Source organism: Bos mutus, chromosome 16, assembly GCF_027580195.1.
Source record: "Bos mutus isolate GX-2022 chromosome 16, NWIPB_WYAK_1.1, whole genome shotgun sequence".
NCBI lineage: Eukaryota > Metazoa > Chordata > Mammalia > Artiodactyla > Bovidae > Bos > Bos mutus.
This window is the reverse complement of record NC_091632.1, coordinates 25,855,478-25,877,561: the sequence shown is the minus strand read 5'-3', so window position 1 is coordinate 25,877,561 and position 22,084 is coordinate 25,855,478. Positions and strand designations below refer to the sequence as shown.

The following is a 22,084-nucleotide window of genomic DNA, read 5'->3' as shown; positions in this document are numbered from 1 at the left end:
CACTTTGAGATTAAATGTATTCATCCCATCTATCAAAACAAACATGCTTTTCCTAAGAAAATGTGAAGCATTTCAACTTTATACAACTTTTTGACTGCTTGATTTATTTATATCATATGCAGCTGGTTTATTTTCTCATTCCTAATCTTCAGTACTAAAGTATGTTGAAGAATGAAGATTTTACAATAGTTTATATCCTGTTAATATTTACATTTTTCATATTTTGTCCTTATTAAAAATGAATTAGGATCATGGTTTTTAAATTTAACTTTTCTTCAGAATTTTTTCCCCACTCATATTAAACTAGGCCTAGTGCAGATAGATGCCAAAAATGACAATATTTACAAGATGCTGTACATTTGATAGGAGATAACTTGTCCTGAAGACATTTGAGAGATAATACTCATTGTGCATATTAGGAGCTTCTAGTTAACTATCCCTCCTCAAGTGTACAGAATTTGCATAATGCTATCCTTTATCCAGATGACTCCATGGTAAAGAATCCACCTGCCAAGTGGACGACCAGGGTTGGATCCCTGGGTCGGGAAGATCCCCTGGAGAAGAAAATGGCAGTGTATGCCAGTATTCCTGCCTGGGAAATCCCATGGATAGAGGAGCCTGGCTGGCTACAGTCCATGGGGTTGCAAAGAGTCAGACAGAACTCAGTGACTGAATAACCACCCCTTGTCCTTTAGTGTCTGCGAAGGTTCTTTTGGAACAGATACGTCAACCAAAAGAATCTGTACTGTACAGAGAAAAGGTAAAGGTTAATCACCTACTCTTAACATAAGAGGCATTATCCAAACTAACAGTGTTATTAATGTTATGAATTATGAACTGAACCAACCATCATTCTCTGTGAAATTTAAAACAGAAAATGAAGGCTTACATACTGACAAAACTCTTACTTTGATACTGCCAGATTTATTTATAATTCAATGTGGATTAAATTATAAAAAGTAGAAAATGTTTTCTTGGCTTTCAACTCATCATCTGTTGAAAAGTTGTCTCTTCTGTTGGTTTGCATTCAAGGTAAAAATTAGTCAGCCTGGACGATATAGTGAAAAGTTCTTAGGCTAAGGATGCAGTTTTTCTGGAGAGAAATAGTTTGGCAAATTTCAAGGAAAAAATTGTTTTATATGAGAATTATTGCTTTAAATCTGAAAATCATTAACAGCACTCATTTGTTCTTGTCATTGGAGAACAGTCTTAAGGGGCTTATTAGAGAATTTGGCATGGGAAGTTTTGCTTTGCTGGAGAGAGGGCAAAAGAGCATTGTGCAAAAATAATTTAGTTGTTGTATGAAACATGATAAATATTCTTTCATGTGCGTTTTCTAGCCTCATTTCTACTTTATTTATGTAACTTTGGGAAGATGCAGTAGCTCAACCAGCTTAGGATGTTTTCTGGGAAGGAAAGCATATGTTTTTAAAACTATGGAAATAAGGAAGTTGTTGCAGTTCTATACACTGCTTCCTATCAAGTAGAAGCAGAATGTTACAGAGAAAAGTAAGATGGCCTAACTCTGTCTCTTATAGAGACACCCCCCAACTTAATTTGCAATTTTGTATGTTAGATTTTCAAGATAGCCCCCTCTCACCCCCCTCTCTTTTTTTTCCCTTTTTTGAGAAGAGAAAATCTGTCTTTATGTTGGGCTTCTCTGATGTCTCAAGATAGTAAAGAATCTGCCTGCAATGCAGGGTTTGATCCCCGGGTTGGGAAGATTCCCCGGAGAAAGGAATGCCAACCTGCTCTAGTATTCTTGCCTGGAAAAGTCCATGGATAGAGGAGCCTGGTGGGCTTTTTTTTTCTTTTTTTGTGAGAATAGAAAAGCTTTCCTTATATCCATCTGTAATAAAGAATATAAATTGTACCCTTTCCATCCCCTATCGTCTGACAAGAAGTATTTTGTTTTCATTAATCTCTCTCCCTCAGCAGTGTGTAATAAACCCTTAGTTTTTCTTGGTCCAGGGCTCTATGCTTAGCATCTCAAATAAAAGTGGGCACTTAATATTTAATACTTAACTGGTTGACTTCATTAATTAAATTATCCCTTTCTGGCTCTTCCCATTGTTCCAGCAATTTTATTCGTGTGTCATTTTTTGTATACAACTCCCTACCTTCTCCCAGTGTTCCGCTGGCTATCCAGTGTTTGCTTAGCGCTGTTCTTGGTGATAGATGTAGAGCAGGGATCAGAGTGGACTTCAACCCTTCCTTTGTGGAACTTAACATCTCTTTAATACCAAGGACTGTGTTGATGTCATTACCTTGTGAATAACCTCTCCTATCTCCTAAGCTGTGAAAGAGGTGCATAACATTACCAGGCCTTGATAGCAGTGCCCTCATCACAGCAATGTTTGAAGCACGCCTAAACTTGCAAGGACCTTCAGATTTTATCTGATCCTCTTTAATGTTTCTGGAGTTTTCAACCTATCTTGATCCCTTAGAAGAATATAGTTCTTTAATTTTATATTAGTTTTAGAAATTTTTGCTAATCTATGTACAAATATTTTCAAAAACAGTAGCTTTTTATTCACATTTCTACAAAGATATTTTGACAAAGTCCAAAGTTTTAATGAGGGTGTTTTCCCTGCCTCTTTGGTAGAATTTTACGTGGTTAAATGTATAAAAGTCTTTGGCACTGATCTCAAAAATGCCTAATGGTCAAAAAATGTCACTGGCTTTTAATATTTTAAGAGTTTTATTCCATTTTCCTTTCTTTGATTTGTAGGTAATACACACCATGGATTACTTTACCTTATTCTTCTCACTAGGATTACATAGTGAATTCTAAAACAGCAATAAAGCATGTTCAGTCATTTTATTCTGAATCCTGAGAATGAGGTCTGAAATGAGCTCTGACCAAATGGCAGCTAGCCCTAGCTTTTTCTTTAGCCAAAATTACATTCCCATTTTCCATTACCTCATTTATATCCTTTTTTACTCTCATTTTTTATATATATATTTAAAATTCTTCTAACTTTCTTTAATAGTGTATTTTATGAAGTTTACTTTAGACCATTCAGAGACTTGTGATATAAAAGGGCTAGGGATGGGGTTATATTGATTGCTTTCCCATTTTCATCGTTTTGGGGTTTGTTTGTTTTTTTTGAAGGGCCTATATCTTTAAAATATATGTATATTATGTGTAGAAGTTATATAGATCTGCATTTTAATCATAAAGAGAATCAGATTCCCCCAGTTCCAACAGCTTTGCCAGCAGTGTTTCCAACTTGATATTTCAGTAACGTGTTTCGTAAATTTTTTAGCAAACCTTAATAGGAGGATAATAATAAAAATCTTAAGTAACATTTATTTGCAACTTAATCCCGTATGCCCAACATTGTACACTTTACATAAATTTTCTAATTTGTTACAACAGTTTATAAGTGATATTATTATTCATGTAAGTGAAAAAACCTGAACAAGGGAGGTTAAATTGACTTGCTCTTAAGATATGCATTATAACCATTTCATTTATAGCTCCAAGAAAGCATTATGGAATTATATTAATATTTTAGAAATCTGTCTTTAGTTTTAATTTTGAGTTCATCTTGAAAACTGAGCTTATTTTTATGGCTTCTTTAAGGAGAGGTCATGCCATCATTAAGTAGAATCATTCTTTTCTTACTTATTTTCTCAGACACTAAAAGAATAAAAAAATCATTAGGATATAATCATCTTTAACTTACTATTGATTAATTCAAGTATATAAAAATCATATCACAGTAGTACAGATTTACAGGTAATTTGAAACATTTTCATAGTTGTAGAAGCTTTTACAGTTTTCTTATATGATTACCAGTAGGAGTCCTAACAAATATAATGCCAAAAGAATTAGCACTCCTTGACTCATAGAGTCAAGTGAACATTAAACTGAAAATCTGATCTTTACACTCACACAGGCTTGGAGCCTGAGGATGAGTTTATTAGTTCATATGTACTTAATTTTAGAGATGTCAAGGTTCCTTAATATTGACGATGTCCCATTGAGTGGAGGATAGAGTCTAAGTCATTTTTAGGATAAGCTTCATTTCATTTATTAAAAATAACTAAACATAAGTAATCCTTCTATAAACCAGCTCCAAGTTTATAGCTCAATGTTACTGAAGGTAAGGCAACCACATCTTATTCCCGAGTAACCTGTAAAGTGGCTAGCTATCAGACCTTGCCTACCATACATGCGACTTAACCTAATCGCTCACAAGATTCTCATTAGGCTGAAATCTCTTAGTATGGCTATTCCTTTTTTTATTTTTTTGGCTGTGCCACACAGCATGTGGGATCATAATTTCCCAACCAGGGACTGAACCCTAGCCCCCTTCATTGGAAGCGTAGAGTCCTAACCACTGGACCACCAGGGGAGTCCTTTTTTTTTTTTTCTTTTTTTTACTATGGCTGTTCTTAATTTTTCTTATGGCCAATGCTCTTTACTACCTGCCGTTAACAGGTGACATAGCTCTATTAAGTTTGCACATGAAGATCGTGGATCAGTGTAATTTTGTGCTGGAAAATTTGGATATTGTTTCTTTTAGCACGTTGGTTACTCACTCTGTGCAAGACACCACATGATAGGTAATGCAGAAAGTATATAGATGAGCAAGAATAATCTGGTAGTTGAAGTCTACTGAGTCCTTACTAGTATCAAGCATTATTCTAAATGTTTTACCACATGTATTACCTCATTTGATTTTCACAGTAACTACATGAGCTAAGTACTGTTGTTATCTCCATTTTATAGATATGAAAACTGAGGCAGGAATATATAAATTGACCTCAGGAATATCTAAGTCTAACACATGTACATAGTAGATTTGAGCCACAAAGCCAAGCAGTTCTGCCTTTAGGACCTATGCTTAGCCATCATATAATAATTGCTTTCTACTCCTTGATCTCGAGGAACTCAGTTGCCTAAGTTATTGTTAAGCTTTCCAGGAACTTTAGAGCAGAGCTGTATCACCTCTCTATAAAGGAGGGTATAATGAACCTGTGGGCAAGGCGCTGTGAGCATTCAGCAGTCTTCCAGTTTGTATGTTGACTTTCACATGATTCTCGTGTTAATAATATTCCTCTTCTGTGAAAATTCTCTGAGACTTGTCTTTAATAGGGTTTTGGATGTGTGAGTGAAATGCTGTAGTTCTGCAAATAAATGGAATGCCCTCGTAAAGTTTTATTCAATTAAGATTTGATAAAATGATTAGATGCCTAATTTCTCCCAGAAATTTTCTAGTGGAGTTTTCTGGTTCTAGGGGTGGTGGAGAGGGACTTGAAAACATTCCAAAATGACCAGATAAAGCAGGAAATAACATTGCTGTCAGCTTGATGTTCTCTTACCTTCTTTCACCAGAAGTTTTGAGATGTGGCAGAGCAGAAACATTGGACTTGATGTTGATGGATTAAAGTTGTGCAGATAATTACCTTCAGTTCTGCCTGGTTGAGCAAAAGTCTCAAGAGATTCCTCTAAAATTTTTAGTTCACAAATGAGTTAAGGGAAGATCTGCTCTAAGCAGAACATATTTTTAGAAGATAATTATTCTAGAAGATTGGTAGTAAAGTTGTTAGTTGCAAAGATGAGCTAAAGACACACACACTGGAATTAGCCATTTGGACTACTGAAACCCCTGTGGATTCCATCCTGAAACTGTTGAATCTCAGTATTGGAAAGATATCTAACAGCTCGTTGAAGATGTTTTAGTCCCACCCATCGGTATGCAGTAATGCTTGTAAAGCTGTCCAAACTTTCTGACTTGACTAGCAGATAAACTTTTTCTAAATAGTTAAGATCAGTAAATTAGGGAGGGAAAAGTATTAATAAATAAGCTTAGAGTTGTAATTCAGTTCTGTAAAACCATTGACTCACCAAATATTCTGCACGTTTGTAATATCAATGTTTTACTGATATAAAAACATAAAGTAGATTTTAGGAAATTTTGGTATTCATACGAAATCATATGAAGGTAACATTGAAAAATTAATTTGTCTATTTCTGTTTCTATAAATTGGCCATTTAAATACTGTAAACATTATTTTTGTTTTTAAAAAATATGTATCTTGTAGATTTCTTCATTCTGAAATTGACATAAAATATATTGTCAAGAATTCAAGTTTAATCATTTCATGTGAAAGGCATAAACTCACTTTGAAATAACTTTTATTCAATGCAAATTGTTGGCAAAACTAGAGTTTTTTCTAATTTCCTGTCTATATTTTTTATAAATAAAATGTATGATGTTGCTGAAATCTTAAAATTATTTTTCCATTGGAAGTTACAGCATTCTCATAAAGGCTTTAAATAAATTGTTAAAGATCTTGACATGTATTGAATTTTGATTTAAAATAAAGCTAAAATTTGTTTTACGTTGTGACAAATAATTTACATTTTAGAAAACAAACTTTGGCTGTATTCAGTCAATAATATTTTTAAAATAACTTGGATTATAGATGCAGATAATCTTCTACAGTATATTAAGGGAAGATGAAACTATATTCATAAATCCCCTTTTATAGTTATAGTAAAAATTCACTTAAAAAACTATATCTGTAGAAATGAATTGTGCAAAATAATACACATGTAACATTTACATTTTTAAGAACTGAAAATTAGAGTTCTGTGTCATTTAAATTGGAGACTGCGTCTCTTCAGTCAATAGGCTTGATCAACATCTGAACTGCTCTCAAGGAGTATGAGCCACCTCGGTATTCGGCCCAAAATATCCCATCTTGGTACTTGCTTCTGTAATGGCCTCCTCTGTACCAGACTCCATTGAGATTCGAGTGTGCACAGGCATTGTACCACCATCCTCCTTTATGGAAGTGGGCGCAGTTTCCTTTGAGGAAAAAAAATACAGACATCAGAGTAAAAGTTTCTTCTAAGTGTGGTACTCTGTAAACCATCAAAAACCTACTCTACTTTGAGAACAGTTTGAGTTTTTCTTACTGATTTCAGTTAACCTTTATCTTCACAGTGGTGTTTTTTCATTTATCCTGTTACTGTTGCTTGAGTATCAACTACTTGAAAGATCACTTGAATTGCCTTTTTTATTTTGCTCTTTGCTTATTAGCACATGCTTTTTTTGTTGTTGTTGTGAGTGATTTTCTTTGCTGGGAGGCAGGGTAAATAAAATGCAAGTAGTGTTTGTATGTAAGAGAGAGAAATGGGAGAGATTGGGAGGGAAAAAGATATGGAGTTGCTAAAGAGAGTAAAGTTGGGTAAAATTGATTTTTAAAATAGCAAAAAAATCTATATCTAAAATAGTACTATTAACAAATCAAATGAGTTTCTGTAAATAAGGCATATATTATGGTCATATCTGTCTTCTTTTTCCTCTTTTGCCAGAGTGAAATAGAGACCTGTGTGCTGCTTGCCATAGAACTCAATGTAAAAATAAATCAATTTTCAGGAGATATCGCTTTATCAGAGCCAGAAACCTAGGCTAAAAAGGCAAAAAGTGTGTGAAAATTAAATTAAAAATTACATTATGTGGATGACCTGATTGAGTCTTTCTAAAGAGAATATTTCTCCTCTGAATAAAGCTTTTCTGCAGTTCCTGTACCCCCTGCTGCAGTCATCTTGCTAGTCGTCTTTACCAAAAAGTGCCTTTACCCCATGTACCCAAATGACTCGCTTCCTTCACTCCCTTCAGGGCCTTGTTCAAATGTCACCTTTTTTGTCCAACCCACGGAAAATGGCACCCTCCCTGTTGCTTGTTCAGTTTTACTTTTCCTGAAGCACTTGCCACCACCTGAGAAATCATTTTATTTACTTCCAGAAAGTAAGTTCCCAAAGGGCAGGAACTTTGTTCACTGCTGTGTTCCTCAGAGCCTACAACAGTGCCTACCACATGGTAGGTGTCCAGTGGGATTTGTTAGCAGTTGTAGGCAGTTGCAAGTTTATTTCCAGATGACTATGTTTTGTTTCCCATCCCACCCCATCAGGTTAGAACAGCAAGACCTTGTTCACAGAGTTCACGCTTTGCGATTGCCTTAGAGAAGAGCTCCTAAAAAGCTGTTCCTTTTAGCAGGTTGTATTCCCTTTGACTGAGTCCAAAACAACTTTTCTGAAAAGACTTCAGTGGCATATACTTTATAACTGGGTTCTATTTAGTGCATAGAAAGTGGTGATCCTGCAAAGAAGACGCATCAGTTTTTTCTCACTCACCTGCATACATATCTTTATCTCTGTCCAGAGTGGTGAACTGTTTACCATTATGCCACATCATGGAATCCCCAGCATTCCCCTGGTAAGTCCCCAGACGCAGTCTATAGAATTCACTTTCCGGTTCCAGGCGGAAACTGCTATATTCTGCATAGACTTTTTTGTCACTCCAGTCTTCTAATTCAATCAATAACTTATAATTATCTTGATTGCTAAGCAAATAGATATTTTCCAGTCCAAGCCAATATTCTCCATCGATGTTTCCAAATCCTTTCTGTTATTAAACAAAGAACATGCATACATGAATGAGTGTAGAGATAGTGAGCATTTTCTAGATGTTTTAAACACCTGATAGCTGAAAGGTATTGACCATTTAAGTGTTAATGTAATCTTCCATTTTTGTAGATCACCTGTTCTACTGAAGTCCCACGTAATCACTTTGTTTTGTTTTGCTTTCTCTCAATTTGTCAGCATTTATTTGCACAACTAACTCCAAAGTCTACAAATAAGATAAAAGCATAATTGAAATTACTCATAGAAACTAAAAATATTAACTAGTACACTACCCAGATCCTCGAAAAGCGTTCCTGATTTCTTTCATACTCATACAAAGAAACAAATTTTTGTTCTAAAAGTAATATAGGTATTGTCTCCACCATAGTCAAATAAATAATACATCTAACATTTTTTATGATACTCAGCAAAAATGGTAGTATCTGTTTTAGAACAAATTATCTTCTTTAGCTCTATTAAAAATAAAATTAGTAAATGTAAGATGATAAAATAGTAATCTTCAAAGTCCTGTTGGAAAATTGTAGGTTAATGTTTGAAGAAAGTAACAAATTAACTATCCTATTTCCATAAATATTTGCCATCGCAAGTATGCAGCAGAATATAAGTTTGATAAACCTGATCTTAATGCTAAATGTATTTTCAAAGAGGTTGTGTTCTTTCACTTGTTACTTGTTTAGAAATTTATACAATTTCTCACATGGATATATTAATGTCTCCTTATTATAAGCAATAATACAGAGTATAGGACTTCCAAAACATGACCTTTTTTCTAAGATTGTTTACCTCCGATTAAATACACTTGATAATGGGTGCAGATGTGGTCGTGAACAAAAAAGCAGTTGTCTTCCTAGAAAATGAAATTAGGATCAATCTTTGCAAAGAATTAAATATATGTGTAAATCATCCAGACTGAAAGGGAACATTTTAAAGTACATCTTTAGTTTCCTTTTTACATTTTAATTTTGACTTGAAACCAAAGATGAGGATTGTCTTTTGGACAAATGCAGATAATGAAAAACATACGAAGAGCAATTTTTTAGCTGTGTATCTTATTTGTTGCATAGAATGACTATTCTTGCAAGAGCTGCTTTGTCTACCTCTCCCACCAGGGCTGAATCACTGATTTACCTTATAATTTTCCCAGTTTCTGAAGAAGTTGACAGAGCCATCTGTTCTTTTCTGAATAACAGTCCAACCCCCAGGATCCAAACTGTTCTCACACCATAGTTGCATTGGTCCATTGCTGTTTTCAGGTTTGATCATATAAATCCCACTGACTGAATGTCCAGCGTCTTTTGCATGCTGACAATCTTTGTATGGTCCTGTAATTAAAATTTTGGTTTGGCTTTGATTGCCAGGAAACTTAATAGGAAAAGAGCCATATTAAAGTAGTTTTTAGTCAAGAGTCTTACCATTGTATCTTTCTTTACAGATACCATTTTTAATATATTGTGTACACAAACCTCTAAAAGCTAAAGAAACTAAATTTTTTTTAAAAAAGCATCTAAATAAAAGAATTACCCTCCCCCGAGTCCCACTATCTGGAACATTAACTTGATTTTCCACTGTTCTTGCAAGTCTTTGTCCAAATACATATATTTTTTGTATTGTTATAATTCTGACACTCATAGAAAATTGTATTCTTTTTGTTTCAAGAAACATTTCCATGGGACTACAGCCTCCATTCTAGCGCTTACAGTAAGTGTAAGACACAGTCTTTGATGTTGATACATCATGCTTACCTCTGCCATTAGGCACTGAGGTTTCATCTGATTTTTGCTATTATAAGTAACACTATACATAGTGTCTTCTTTTTTACTTCATTTTTTCATACGTATGAAAATCTTGCAGGATTGATCTGCTAGATCAAAAGTGTGTGAACAGTTTTACAGTTTTTCATGGGGTCCAATTTATAGTTACCAAAATTTGATTTCAGTGGATCACGCTAGTCCCTTGAGATACTCAGTGAAAATGGCATACCACGGTCAAGTAAGTTTTAGAACTGCTAAGTATTATATTACCCTTTCAGAAACACAGTATACATTCACATATGAAAGACTGAGAAGCCCTGAAATAAACCAGTCTCCCAAGCTTATGGAATCTTTAAAGTTTTTCCCTCATACAACAGTTCATAAGAATACATTTCAGGAATGTTGGCAACATGCCTTTCTAAAGTGTTGTATCAATTTATATGACTAACAGTAATTTTCTTATTTAATCTACACAGTAACCTTCTAATAGTTTACAGATGTTCTGTAGATGAAACAGTTAACTGACTAGTCTTTAAACCCTAGACTTAAGCCCACTTTTTTCTAATCCCAGAACCCATGCTCTGAACTGTTATGCTACAATTGTTCCCATGTTATCTCACAGTTGTATGAATTCACTCCCTATTTTTTAATCCACTGATAAGTTCTTCATATATTTTAAAACGACAGAACATTTTGTGAAGTCGTTTGTAGAGTATCTGACTCTTGAACTTGTGATTTCCATATTTCTGATCTAAAGAAAGATAGCATCTAGTTTACTGAGCATTCTTCAGTTTCACCCTTCTCCAGTGTTTTGATGCTTTGAATTTTTTAATAAGCATGTCAAAATATTAAGTGATTCAGAAATAAGAATTACCCTAAAGATCAACCTAAGTTACCCTAAAGAACAACCAAATGAATATAGAAATTTCAGTTGTCAAATTTTATATTTTACTAAAAAATTTTAAGTTCTGACATGTAGAATTTTTAGAAATTGTGTGAGAGTTTAGTCAAGTAAAATTCATACAAGAAAATCTGTACTGTAATGATAATAGGATTGTTGAAATTTTGAGGAATGTGTTTTCAGTACAATGCCAAGTATGTACAAGGTCCCTTATGGGGCCTTATTGGGGTAGGATTAATCTCATTAAATAAATAGTTACACAGCTACAACATGAGAAGGGTTTCTTAGAAACTGTAAACTCTTCCCTCTAGATTATTCTTAAGGATGGAGACTGTTTTTGTTTTTCTTCTGACTTCTTGTCATCAGTGTTTGAACTATTAAGTTCAAACTTAATAGTTTGTTAAGCAAATGAATCAGAGTTTCTTTCACATTTTAAATACAGGGAAATTGAAAACCACACGCAAAAAGAAGAGATGATCAATTTCTCTAGTCCATATTTTTATTGTGTTTCATTGATATTTCTCTGTTTTGGGTTTTTAAAAATTATAATGACTGTGTAAGCACTACTGATTGCTACTAAAAATTTATAGAAACTGGAAATACATAATGCTGCCTTTCTTGGGTTATATTTATTTTAAGTATTAAATTTCTTAGTTCTAGAGCTTCAATTAGATTATTTTTTATCATTTTTATTTCTCTTCTGAGATTCCAGTCTTGCATTTATTATGGACATAGTTTCCTTTAAGCTGTAATAACTACTTTAAAAATTCTTGTTCCTTCTATTTCTAGTTTGTTGAGAGCTGTTACCATGAATGGATTTAGGATTTTGTCAAGGCTTTTTATTTATCTACTGACATGATGATATGGTTTTTCTTTTTTATTTGTTAATATGATAAATTCTATTGATTGTATTTTTAGTGTTAAACCAACCTTTTGTTCCTGCGATAACCTCAACTTGGTCATGTTATATTATCATTTTTATATATAGCTTGATTTATTAAATTTTTGTTAAGAATTTATGTTTTTATAGTTGTGAGGATATTGGTTAGATTGTGAAAGCTCATAAATAGTTTCTTAAGCTAGGGAGGGCTCTTCTAAAAATAATGTTTTTCCTTTTCACACTAGCTGTAAATTAGATCACATTCCATTTAAATGCAATGTGAATTATTTTTACCTATCTACCTTCTCGGTTATTGAATTTAAATTACAAAGTATTCATAGCCTTTAACACAGTGCTTAATAAAATAGTCATCATCAGTAACTTAGTTCCCTTTTCTTCTTTGTTGCTGACCTTTACACATAGTAGTAACTTATTTAATAATTTAAGTAGCTTGTGTAATAAATACGTTTGTTTTATTAAAAGATTTAATGTGGCTATTCAAAGTTGAATGTACACTCATTTCTATTGTAGAAAAATAATGTATTCCTGAAAAACCTCATGTTCTGCAAAATCATGCACTAAAAATAACAGTTAATGTTAGCTCTTAGCATACTTTGTGTTCATCTGCAGTTATTTGTGGCACAGAACATTACTATGCTTGGATAAAATCCCATGTGAACCAATTTGACCACTTTGTTTCACTGATGTTATTCACCATTGTTTTTGTAACCAGTCATGTATGAGCTACTTCACGTTACAGAAGCATGCAAGTCAAGTCAGAGAAGGGTAGAGAAGTTTAAATGAAGTATGATTTCCAGATCCAGTCTTAGATTATTTTGTGCAATGCATGGTAACATGTTTTATTTATTTACTTGTGGGTGAGAGCTCTAGTTTTTATATCCAGTTTAACTGTGTATCTAGCTTAACTCACTTCAGTGCTCAAATATTTGTTGAATTAAACGATTCCTGGCAGCCACAGTGGTTTCCTTGGTTCTGTCTTTTCTGCATCTGCAATAGGCTGGAGACTGTGTTAGGCTCCAGGGATAGAGAAACAGCCACAGAGTCCAGGAGGAAGTGGGGAGAGAAGACTCCACTATATCCTGATGAGTCCTCCAATCGGCCGCAGGGCACACAGGAAACCTGGCTAAGAACTAGCTAACCCAGACTTGTGGGGAAACCATGGTGTTGGCTCCATCTGCCGAGGCATGGAGAGAAGAGAGCTTGATGAACCAGGAGAGTTAGAAGTTCAGCATGAGATGTCTGTGGTGGAGGGTGGCTCTTAGAGCTCTTGAGGTCTGCTGCAGGGTTGAAATTGATGTCTTCAGTCTGAGAATGCAGTTGTCATAGTTGTTTACAAAATTAACCAGATTTTTTCTAAGTTGTCACTTTCAGAACAGTCAAGAATATCTGAGGAACACTGCTTTTAAAACTTATATCAGTATTATAGTTAATGCATACATGAAGTGTTTTTGTTGCAGTACATACAAATCTCATTCCGTAAGTGTGCTTCTTCAGTGAATGTCATCTTTGTAAATGTTTGCTCTGTACTCATTTGAGTATAATTTTGACAGTTTACATTTTATATTCTACTATATATATTCACAAGTTGGACTTGTATTAGATTATTGGAATTGCTGTAAAACATTTGTAAGCGTCATTTTGAGCCTTGACAGAATATTTGTAGAATGCCATTTGTCTCTCTTCTGCTATTTAATAGGCCCTCAGATATTTAGGCAAATTGGGGAGTTCCTGGGTTTTCTAGATCCAGCTTTGATTTGATAAGATTTCAGTTTATGCAAATTTAAAATTATCTTCAAAACCCACTTTTTTGTAGTGAGCTTCATGTTTGCAGTTTTGGATGCCTGTTATACTTGCTTGATATCAAGGCTTAGGAAAATGTGATAGAAATTCTTTTCTGAGACATGTGGATAAAATTAGCAGTATTTGCAGCTATTTTTTTCCTCCTCAGTAAAGCTAATAAGTATCAGAATTTAGTGTTTGTTTATATTTATTTTTATAAATAAACCATTAACCTGTCTTAGCCCAGTGTATACTATTGATCTTGGCAGAAATATTTTCTCATTATTACTTTCATATCTTATTTATTTTCTGCTATGCGATTAGATTATAGATCATTCTTATATTAAATGTTTTACTGCTTTCTCTTTACCATAAAAAGTGCTTCCCAGGCATTCTTAAATGACTAGTAAAGAAGTACCAGCTTTATTTTTGAGAGGCCAGTTTCCCAGTTTAACTTGCTGGTTTGTGTAGTATCAGAAATTAATTTGTTTATCTATGATATGATTCAGGAATTTGTTATTAGTCATTTACGGGTATAGACTAGGAGTACCTTTCTTCCAAAATAAGAATTTTATTACAGCCTTTTGCTTACAACCTCTTAAAAATTTTTATTGGAGTATATATAGCTGATTTAGTGTTGTGTTAGTTTCAGGTATACAGCAAAGTGAATCAGTTATACATATACATATGTCCATTCTTTTTTTTTTTTTTTAGATTATTTTCCCATATAGGTCAATACAGAGTACTGAGTAGAGTTCCCTGTGCCATACAGTAGATTCTTATTATTATCTATTTTATATATAGTAATGTGTGTCTGTCAATCCCAATCTCCCAATTTACCCCTCTCCCCCACTTTTCCCTCCTGCTAACCATAAGTTCGTTTTCTACATCAGTGACTTGCACTGAGTAATCTTGAAATAGTTGTTTTCTATGATGCAATTGGATTCTTCTCAAAGCGTGAAAATGGAATTCTGTACATTGAATATGAAGGGCTGGTCTCTTTCTTCCTCAGTTTATTTGGTGATTAAAATTTGTATAAGACTAACAAAGTCCAGTTAATAGGTCTGATTCATCATAGAAAAATACCAAAAAAAAAAAAAAAAAGAAAGAAAAATACTGACCAGTCATGCCACATATCTCACAACATGTATTTTTTTATGAAGAACCCATGTTTTGAACAGAACAGTGTGTTGAAAAAGACAAGAAGATTTCATACTTTGAATAGCACCTTTACTGGAAGCCATCTTTATTTAACATACCTGTCCTCTTTCTATAAAGAAACTGTTTAATTACTTAAGTTGAGAGGTAAATCCTTTTCTTTTTGTTGTTGAATTTCTCATTAATTTCCTTACTTTGTCCCAGTACTGTGTTTTTTGTGATAGAAGAAGTAGGACGAAAGGGATAACCAGCTTAGAACTTTCAGATAACTGGTCAGCAAGTAAAATCTTTCGAGGGGTAAATTTTTTAATTGGGTTGAGTTAAGTATAAGATAAATATATTTAGCATTTCTGGAATGGGAAATTTGAGGCAAATGCCTTCTAAAGTGATAATAGATTCTTTCTTGTAAAAATATGAATTACTTTGTTTATTAATCTATAAGCTTAAAATGCAGTTAGCAACCTGAGCTCTTATATTGAAGTTACTTAAGAATATACATGGCATCTGGTCCCATCACTTCATGGGAAATAGATGGGGAAACAGTGTCAGACTTTATTTTTTTGGGCTCCAAAATCACTGCAGATGGTGACTGCATCCATGAAATTAAAAGACGCTTACTTCTTGTAACGAAAGTTATGACCAACCTAGATAGCATATTCAAAAGCAGAGACATTACTTTGCCAACAAAGGTCTGTCTAGTCAAGGTTATGGTTTTTCCTGTGGTCATGTATGGATGTGAGAGTTGGACTGTGAAGAAGGCTGAGCGCTGAAGAATTGATGCTTTTGAACTGTGGTGTTGGAGAAGACTCTTGAGAGTCCCTTGGACTGCAAGGAGATCCAACCAGTCCATTCTAAAGGAGATCAGTCCTGGGATTTCTTTGGAAGGACTGATGCTAAAGCTGAAACTCCAGTACTTTGGCCACCTCATGCAAAGAGTTGACTCATTGGAAAAGACTCTGACGCTGGGAGGGACTGGGGGCAGGAGGAGAAGGGGACGACATAGGATGAGATGGCTTGATGGCATCACTTGCTCGATGGACGTGAGTCTGAGTGAACTCCGGGAGTTGGTGATGGACAGTAAGGCCTGGTGTGCTGCGATTCATGGGGTCGCAAAGAGTCAGACACGACTGAGCGACTGAACTGAACTGAAGAATATACCAATTGTTTTTCATAACTGGTTAATAGAAGCGTACTTCAGCCCCTTTGCTCAACTAGTCGTCCTCGTTAATTTAGTTTTTGTTGGTTTAAATGTTAATATAAGTATTCCACTGAAACCAGCTGCATTTTTAAAATTTACTAATGGGAAGCATTATAAATAATTAAATTGAAAATTAGCTTATTACTTACTAAAAAGCATGTTTTTAGTTTCTAATGACTGTTTTTCAAACTTAACTTTATTAGATTGCCTTTTATATTCCCATACATGGCAAGGCATATATTGGAAAGTACACTCCAAAAAAATACGACAAGGATGGTCAGAGCATACACAAAGCTTATTTTCATTTGTATCACCTCGTTTAATCATCACAACAAGCTCTTACAAAAGAAGCAACTGAGCCTCAGAAGAGCCTTGCCAGAATCCAGATTTCCTGGTATGCAGGTCTATTCTCTAACATACTATGAAGGAACTTTCTCAACTTCATTTACCTACAAGGAATGAACTTATAAATATACCATCTGTAAAAGGAAAGTGTTTTCTTTTATTAAAGACTATCGCCAATGAACAACATTACCAGTTAAGAATTTTTTGATAGCAGTCTGCCAAATGTATAGTTACATTCCCAAACATTTTGTTTTTCAGGTAGAGGGAAAGTAATTTTTCTGGGGATTATTTATTGTAAATGAACAAAAATATTCTGTTTTTTGCCATAAGCTCATAGTAAGTTTATTCTCCTGAGGTGCACTTTTCTTATAACCATTTTAAATGAAAATATAAAATTGCCTGTCATTAAGATACCTTTTTAAAAATGCTGGTAAGATATATATAACATAAAATGTACCAGCTTAACCATCTTTAAGTATACAGTTGAGTGGCATTAGTACATTTTCATTACTATACAATTAATCTCCATAGCTCTTTTCCTCTTGGAAAACTAAAACTCTGTACGCATTAAATAACAACTCAGCATCGTCCCCTCCCCCAGCCCCTGGCAGCCACCATTCTACTCTCTGTCCCTCTGAATTTACTGTAGATACCTCACATATATGTAGAATAATTGTATAGTATTTGACTTTCTGTGATTGGCTAGGACACTTTTTAAATATACATACACGTTATTCATTTAAAGGGTTTAGAATGACCATGTACCTACATGTAGAGGGCAGTAATATGAAATTCTTGGTGCCAGGAGCATATGTGAGTTCAGCAATAGACATCCATGTTTGCCCTTTTTGTTCAAGTACCCAAACAGCTGACATATTTTCCAGTCTGACATAGGAATAATATGAACAAAGATTTTAGCACATTATATATAAAGAAAAAATAGCAAGTCTGTTGTTGCTTGTTGTAGTTTATATTTGATAAGAATCACAGAATACTAGAACTAGAAAGAGGTTTTAGAGTCTTCCAGTCCCACCAGTACTTGTACAAATGAGAAAAACAGGCAAAGTGACTTACCCAGGGTCAATAACAAAGAAAACAAGTTTCCTTAATTCTGTGCAGTTTCCCTTGTAGCTAATTAATGTCCTTGAGTTTCAGAGACCAACATTTACAGAAAAAAATAAAAAGTTAATGTTTGCTTAGAACAACAAATATATAATGAATAACAGAAGAAGTTATGCCTGTGCTTCATTTTTACATTAAGGATTGGTTTATTTGGGATATAAACACCATTATTTCTTTTAAAGCAAGTCTGTTTAATGGGACCTTTGATATGCTAAATCCTTAGCATGAGATTTAACTCTCTAATACTGGATTTTTTGGCACTGCAGCTCAGTGTCTAGTAAAACCTAGAGCTGATGTGTCTCATTTCCCATAGGCATGTTTAGTGTGTCATTGTCTGAATATGTGAATTATCATTTCTTCCAGAACTGGCGATAACCATCAAATTAAGATACTCCATGGCAGTCATCCCCATATTTATGTGACTATACATCCCATCAGTTAAAAAAAAAAAATTCACACACTTCAGTTATGTTTATTTATAAATTATATGTAAAAATTACTGATAAATTATATACATTAAAGGCTTAGACAAGACATCTATTTTTAAGAGAATATAAAAAAGTTTTTTCTTTCTTTATATATCCAGGTGATCATTCCATCCACATCATTCCCTTGAAAATCAGAGGGCATGGAGATCTTAATGATGATCATTTGCCCAATTTACTGGTTCACTAGCCTCTTGTTTCTGACAGTTACAACATAAAATGAATGACTGCAGTAGAGTAGAATGTGTTAAAGTACTTTCATGAAGGTCTTTGGAATGACAGTTTTAAGAAGCTCTATAAAAATATAATATCAAGTTAATCAGCATTTATTTAGCATCTGCAAAGGACACAATATCCACCTACCATGAAGGAGCTTACACTATAGACTGAAGGCATTTTATGTATGTGTGTATACATAAGTACTGTGTGTACATGTGAAGATACCTGATAATTCAGCAGTGAATATAAGAAATATCGTGTCTTTGTTATAGAGTGTAGAGACATTCATGTAGGAACAATCACTTCAAGCCTGGGGAAGTCAAAGAGGCTCTCAAAGAGGCTTCAAGGAGGACTCACTTTTGTATTGTATAATATTGTAGTCTGAGCCTTACAATTTGAATTAGGGAGAATGCATGGAAAATATTTAGAAGACAATGAGTTGATTTATTTTATTGAAGCAGATGGTTTTTGTGAAAGAAATCAATAGAAGGAAAGCTAAAGAAGTGGGGTTGATTCTTTTGAGGAGGATATTAATCTTCCCCAGGCTAAGCAAACTGGATGTTTTCTGTTTGTAGTAAGGACCTGCTGGGCAGGTGTGTGTTGTGATCAGGATGGAAATTTGAGGCAGATCTGTTGGCAGTGTATAATATATTTTGGTGGAAAGAGAAAATGGAGTTAAAGAGATCAGTTGGCAAGCTGTTTTACAATTCTCAGTAAGAATAATGTTTGAGTGCCAGGTCCATGGTTCTAATGGCTCCTCATGTGTGGTAAATACTGTTGTTATCCCCACTTTACAGATGAGGAAACAGACACAGAGCAACCCCTTCCACCCAGCTAAGGTCACCCAGCTAGTAATCCAGGACGTTTTTGTCCACTCTCTGCTTTCACAGATAATGTGGATCTAAGTTAGAGTTCCGGTTCTGAACAGAAATGAGGGACACATCCATGAAAGACTGAAAAGCAGCACAGATACAACTCAGTTGACTCCATGCATGGGACAGGAGGGAAGAGTCAAAGATGAGCCAAACAGATTCTGAAATGGGTGGTAAAATACACCAAAATAGAGAAGTCAGAATCCATTTACCTATCAGTTTCATTTACAGAAATTTATTTCCTAAGAGTGTAATTTTAAGGATAGAAATGGTATGGACCTAACAGAAGCAGAAGATATTAAGAAGAGGTGGCAAGAATACACAGAAGAACTGTACAAAAAAGATCTTCACAACCCAGATAATCACGATAGTGTGATCACTCACCTAGAGCCAGACATCCTAGAATGTGAAGTCAAGTGGGCCTTAGAAAGCATCACCACGAACAAAGCTAGTGGAGGTGATGGGATTCCAGTGGAGCTATTTCAAATCCTGAAAGATGATGCTGTGAAAGTGCTGCACTCAGTATGCCAGCAAATTTGGAAAACTCAGCAGTGGCCACAGGACTGGAAAAGGTCAGTTTTCATTCCAATCCCAAAGAAAGGCAATGCCAAAGAATGCTCAAACTACCGCACAATTGCACTCATCTCACATGCTAGTAAAGTAATGCTCAAAATTCTCCAAACCAGGCTTCAGCAATACATGAACTGTGAAATTCCAGGTGTTCAAGCTGGTTTTTGAAAAGGCAGAGGAGCCAGAGATCAAATTGCCAACATCCGCTGGAAAAAGGAAGAGAGTTCCAGAAAAACATCTATTTCTGCTTTCTTGACTATGCCAAAGCCTTTGACTGTGTGGATCACAATAAACTGTGGGAAATTCTTCAAGAGATGGGAATACCAGACCACCTGACCTCTTGAGAAACCTATATGCAGGTCAGGAAGCAACAGTTAGAACTGGACATGGAACAACAGACTGGTTCCAAATAGGAAAAGGAGTACGTCAAGGCTGTATATTGTCACCCTGCTTATTTAACTTCTATGCAGAGTACATCATGAGAAACGCTGGGCTGGAAGAAGCACAAGCTGGAATCAAGATTGCCAGGAGAAATATCAATAACCTCAGATATGCAGAAATATCAATAACCTCAGATATGCAGATGACACCACCCTTATGGCAGAAAATGAAGAGGAACTGGAAAGCCTCTTGATGAAAGTGAAAGAGGAGAGGGAAAAAGTTGGCTTAAAGCTCAACATTCAGAAAACGAAGATCATGGCATCTGGTCCCATCACTTCATGGGAAATAGATGGGAAACAGTGGAAACAATATCAGACTTTATTTTTCTGGGCTCCAAAATCACTGCAGATGGTGATTGCAGCCATGAAATTAAAAGACGCTTACTCCTTGGAAGAAAAGTTATGACCACCCTAGATAGCATATTGAAAAGCAGAGACATTACTTTGCCAACAAAGGCCCGTCTAGTCAAGGCTGTAGTTTTTCCAGTGGTCATGTATGGATGTGAGAGTTGGACTGTGAAGAAGGCTGAGCACCGAAGAATTGATGCTTTTGAACTGTGGTGTTGGAGAAGACCCTTGAGAGTCCCTTGGACTGCAAGGAGATCCAACCAGTCCATTCTGAAGGAGATCAGTCCTGGGTGTTCGTTGGAAGGACTGATGCTGAAGCTGAAACTCCAATACTTTGGCCACCTCATGCGAAGAGTTGACTCATTGGAAAAAACCCTGATGCAGGAAGGGATTGGGGGCAGGAGGAGAAGGGGATGACAGAGGTTGAGATGTCTGGATGGCATCACCGACTTGATGGACATGAGTTTGGGTAAACTCCTGGAGTTGGTGATGGACAGGGAGGGCTGGCGTGCTGCAATTCATGGGGTCACAAAGAGTCAGACATGACTGAGTGACTGATCTGAACTGAACTGAAGAGTATAATTATAGAGGGGGAAAAAGAACAAGGTTAATTTTTAAAGTTTATGGGGGGAGCGGGGGAGAAAGACCTGAAGATTATTACCAAAGTGTTTTCAGAAAGTGAAAGTGAAAAATGAAGTCACTCAGTTGTGTCCGACTCTCAGTGACCCCATGGACTGTAGCCTACCAGGCTCCTCTGTCCATGGGGTTTTCCAGGCAAGACTACTGGAGTGGGCTGCTATTTCTTTCTCCAGGGATCTTCCCAACCCAGGGATTGAACCTGGGTCTCCCACACTGCAAACACGCGCTTTACCATCTGAGCCACCAAGGAAGCCCATATAAATAGGTTCTCATCTCGAGCTTCTGACCAGAGTTCCAAAATTTCTGTAATTTCTTAAAAGATAAATGTACTAAGGGCATCTTATGCTCTAATGTACACTCCTATTACTACTGTTAACTATAAAGTAGTTCCTCAGAAGTAAACTACAGTAATAGTTTACTTCTGAGGATTTGGATATTCCAGAAGCATTTTTAAAAGTTTGTTACTATTTTCTAGATTTTCCTCAGTAATTATTGTTTTTACAATAATAATTGACTTATTTCTTAAAGCAGAATGCTAGTTCAGGGAAAGATTGTTTTAGGGTCTAGTTACTAATTTACGTATTCATTCCTCAAGCATGTATTGTAGTGCTTACAATATGTGGAATACAACAGCCACACCTAATCCTGGCTAGATGTTTGAGATGGAAAAATGAAAAGACAGTTTACTTTCTTCCAGAAATGTTCAGTCTAACAGGGAGACAGACATGCAGACAAATAACTTCAGTGTAATGTAATGGAAAAAAACATGTTCAAGGCATTGTCAGCAGTTTGGGGAGGGAGCCTTCTAGATACATTTGTTTGAATCTGAGTAGGTATAACAGTTAAGACACTATTTTAGCTAAGCCTTGAAATCTACCAGGTTGACAGATAAGCTGAAAGAAGGCAT

The 22,084-nt window shown here is 35.2% G+C and overlaps 2 protein-coding genes across 6 annotated transcripts in view; one reads left to right on the top strand and one right to left on the bottom strand.

Moving 5' to 3' along the window:
• Nucleotides 1–22,084, top strand: part of RALGPS2 (Ral GEF with PH domain and SH3 binding motif 2) — a 162,321-nt gene that overhangs the window by 90,804 nt on the left and 49,433 nt on the right. The gene's annotated exons all lie outside the window — the stretch shown is intronic.
• Nucleotides 1,996–22,084, bottom strand: part of ANGPTL1 (angiopoietin like 1) — a 28,168-nt gene continuing 8,079 nt past the window's right edge. The window contains exons 3-5 of one of the 2 annotated variants that reach the window (XM_005909862.3): nucleotides 9,578–9,771; nucleotides 8,159–8,429; nucleotides 1,996–6,827 (exon numbers count right to left, since the gene is read on the bottom strand). In XM_005909862.3, the coding sequence (XP_005909924.1) occupies nucleotides 6,640–6,827; nucleotides 8,159–8,429; nucleotides 9,578–9,771 (653 nt within the window). In that variant the 3' untranslated portion in view covers nucleotides 1,996–6,639. The remainder of the gene's footprint in view (nucleotides 6,828–8,158; nucleotides 8,430–9,577; nucleotides 9,772–22,084) is intronic. The other variant, XM_005909861.3, reaches the window with a different exon arrangement.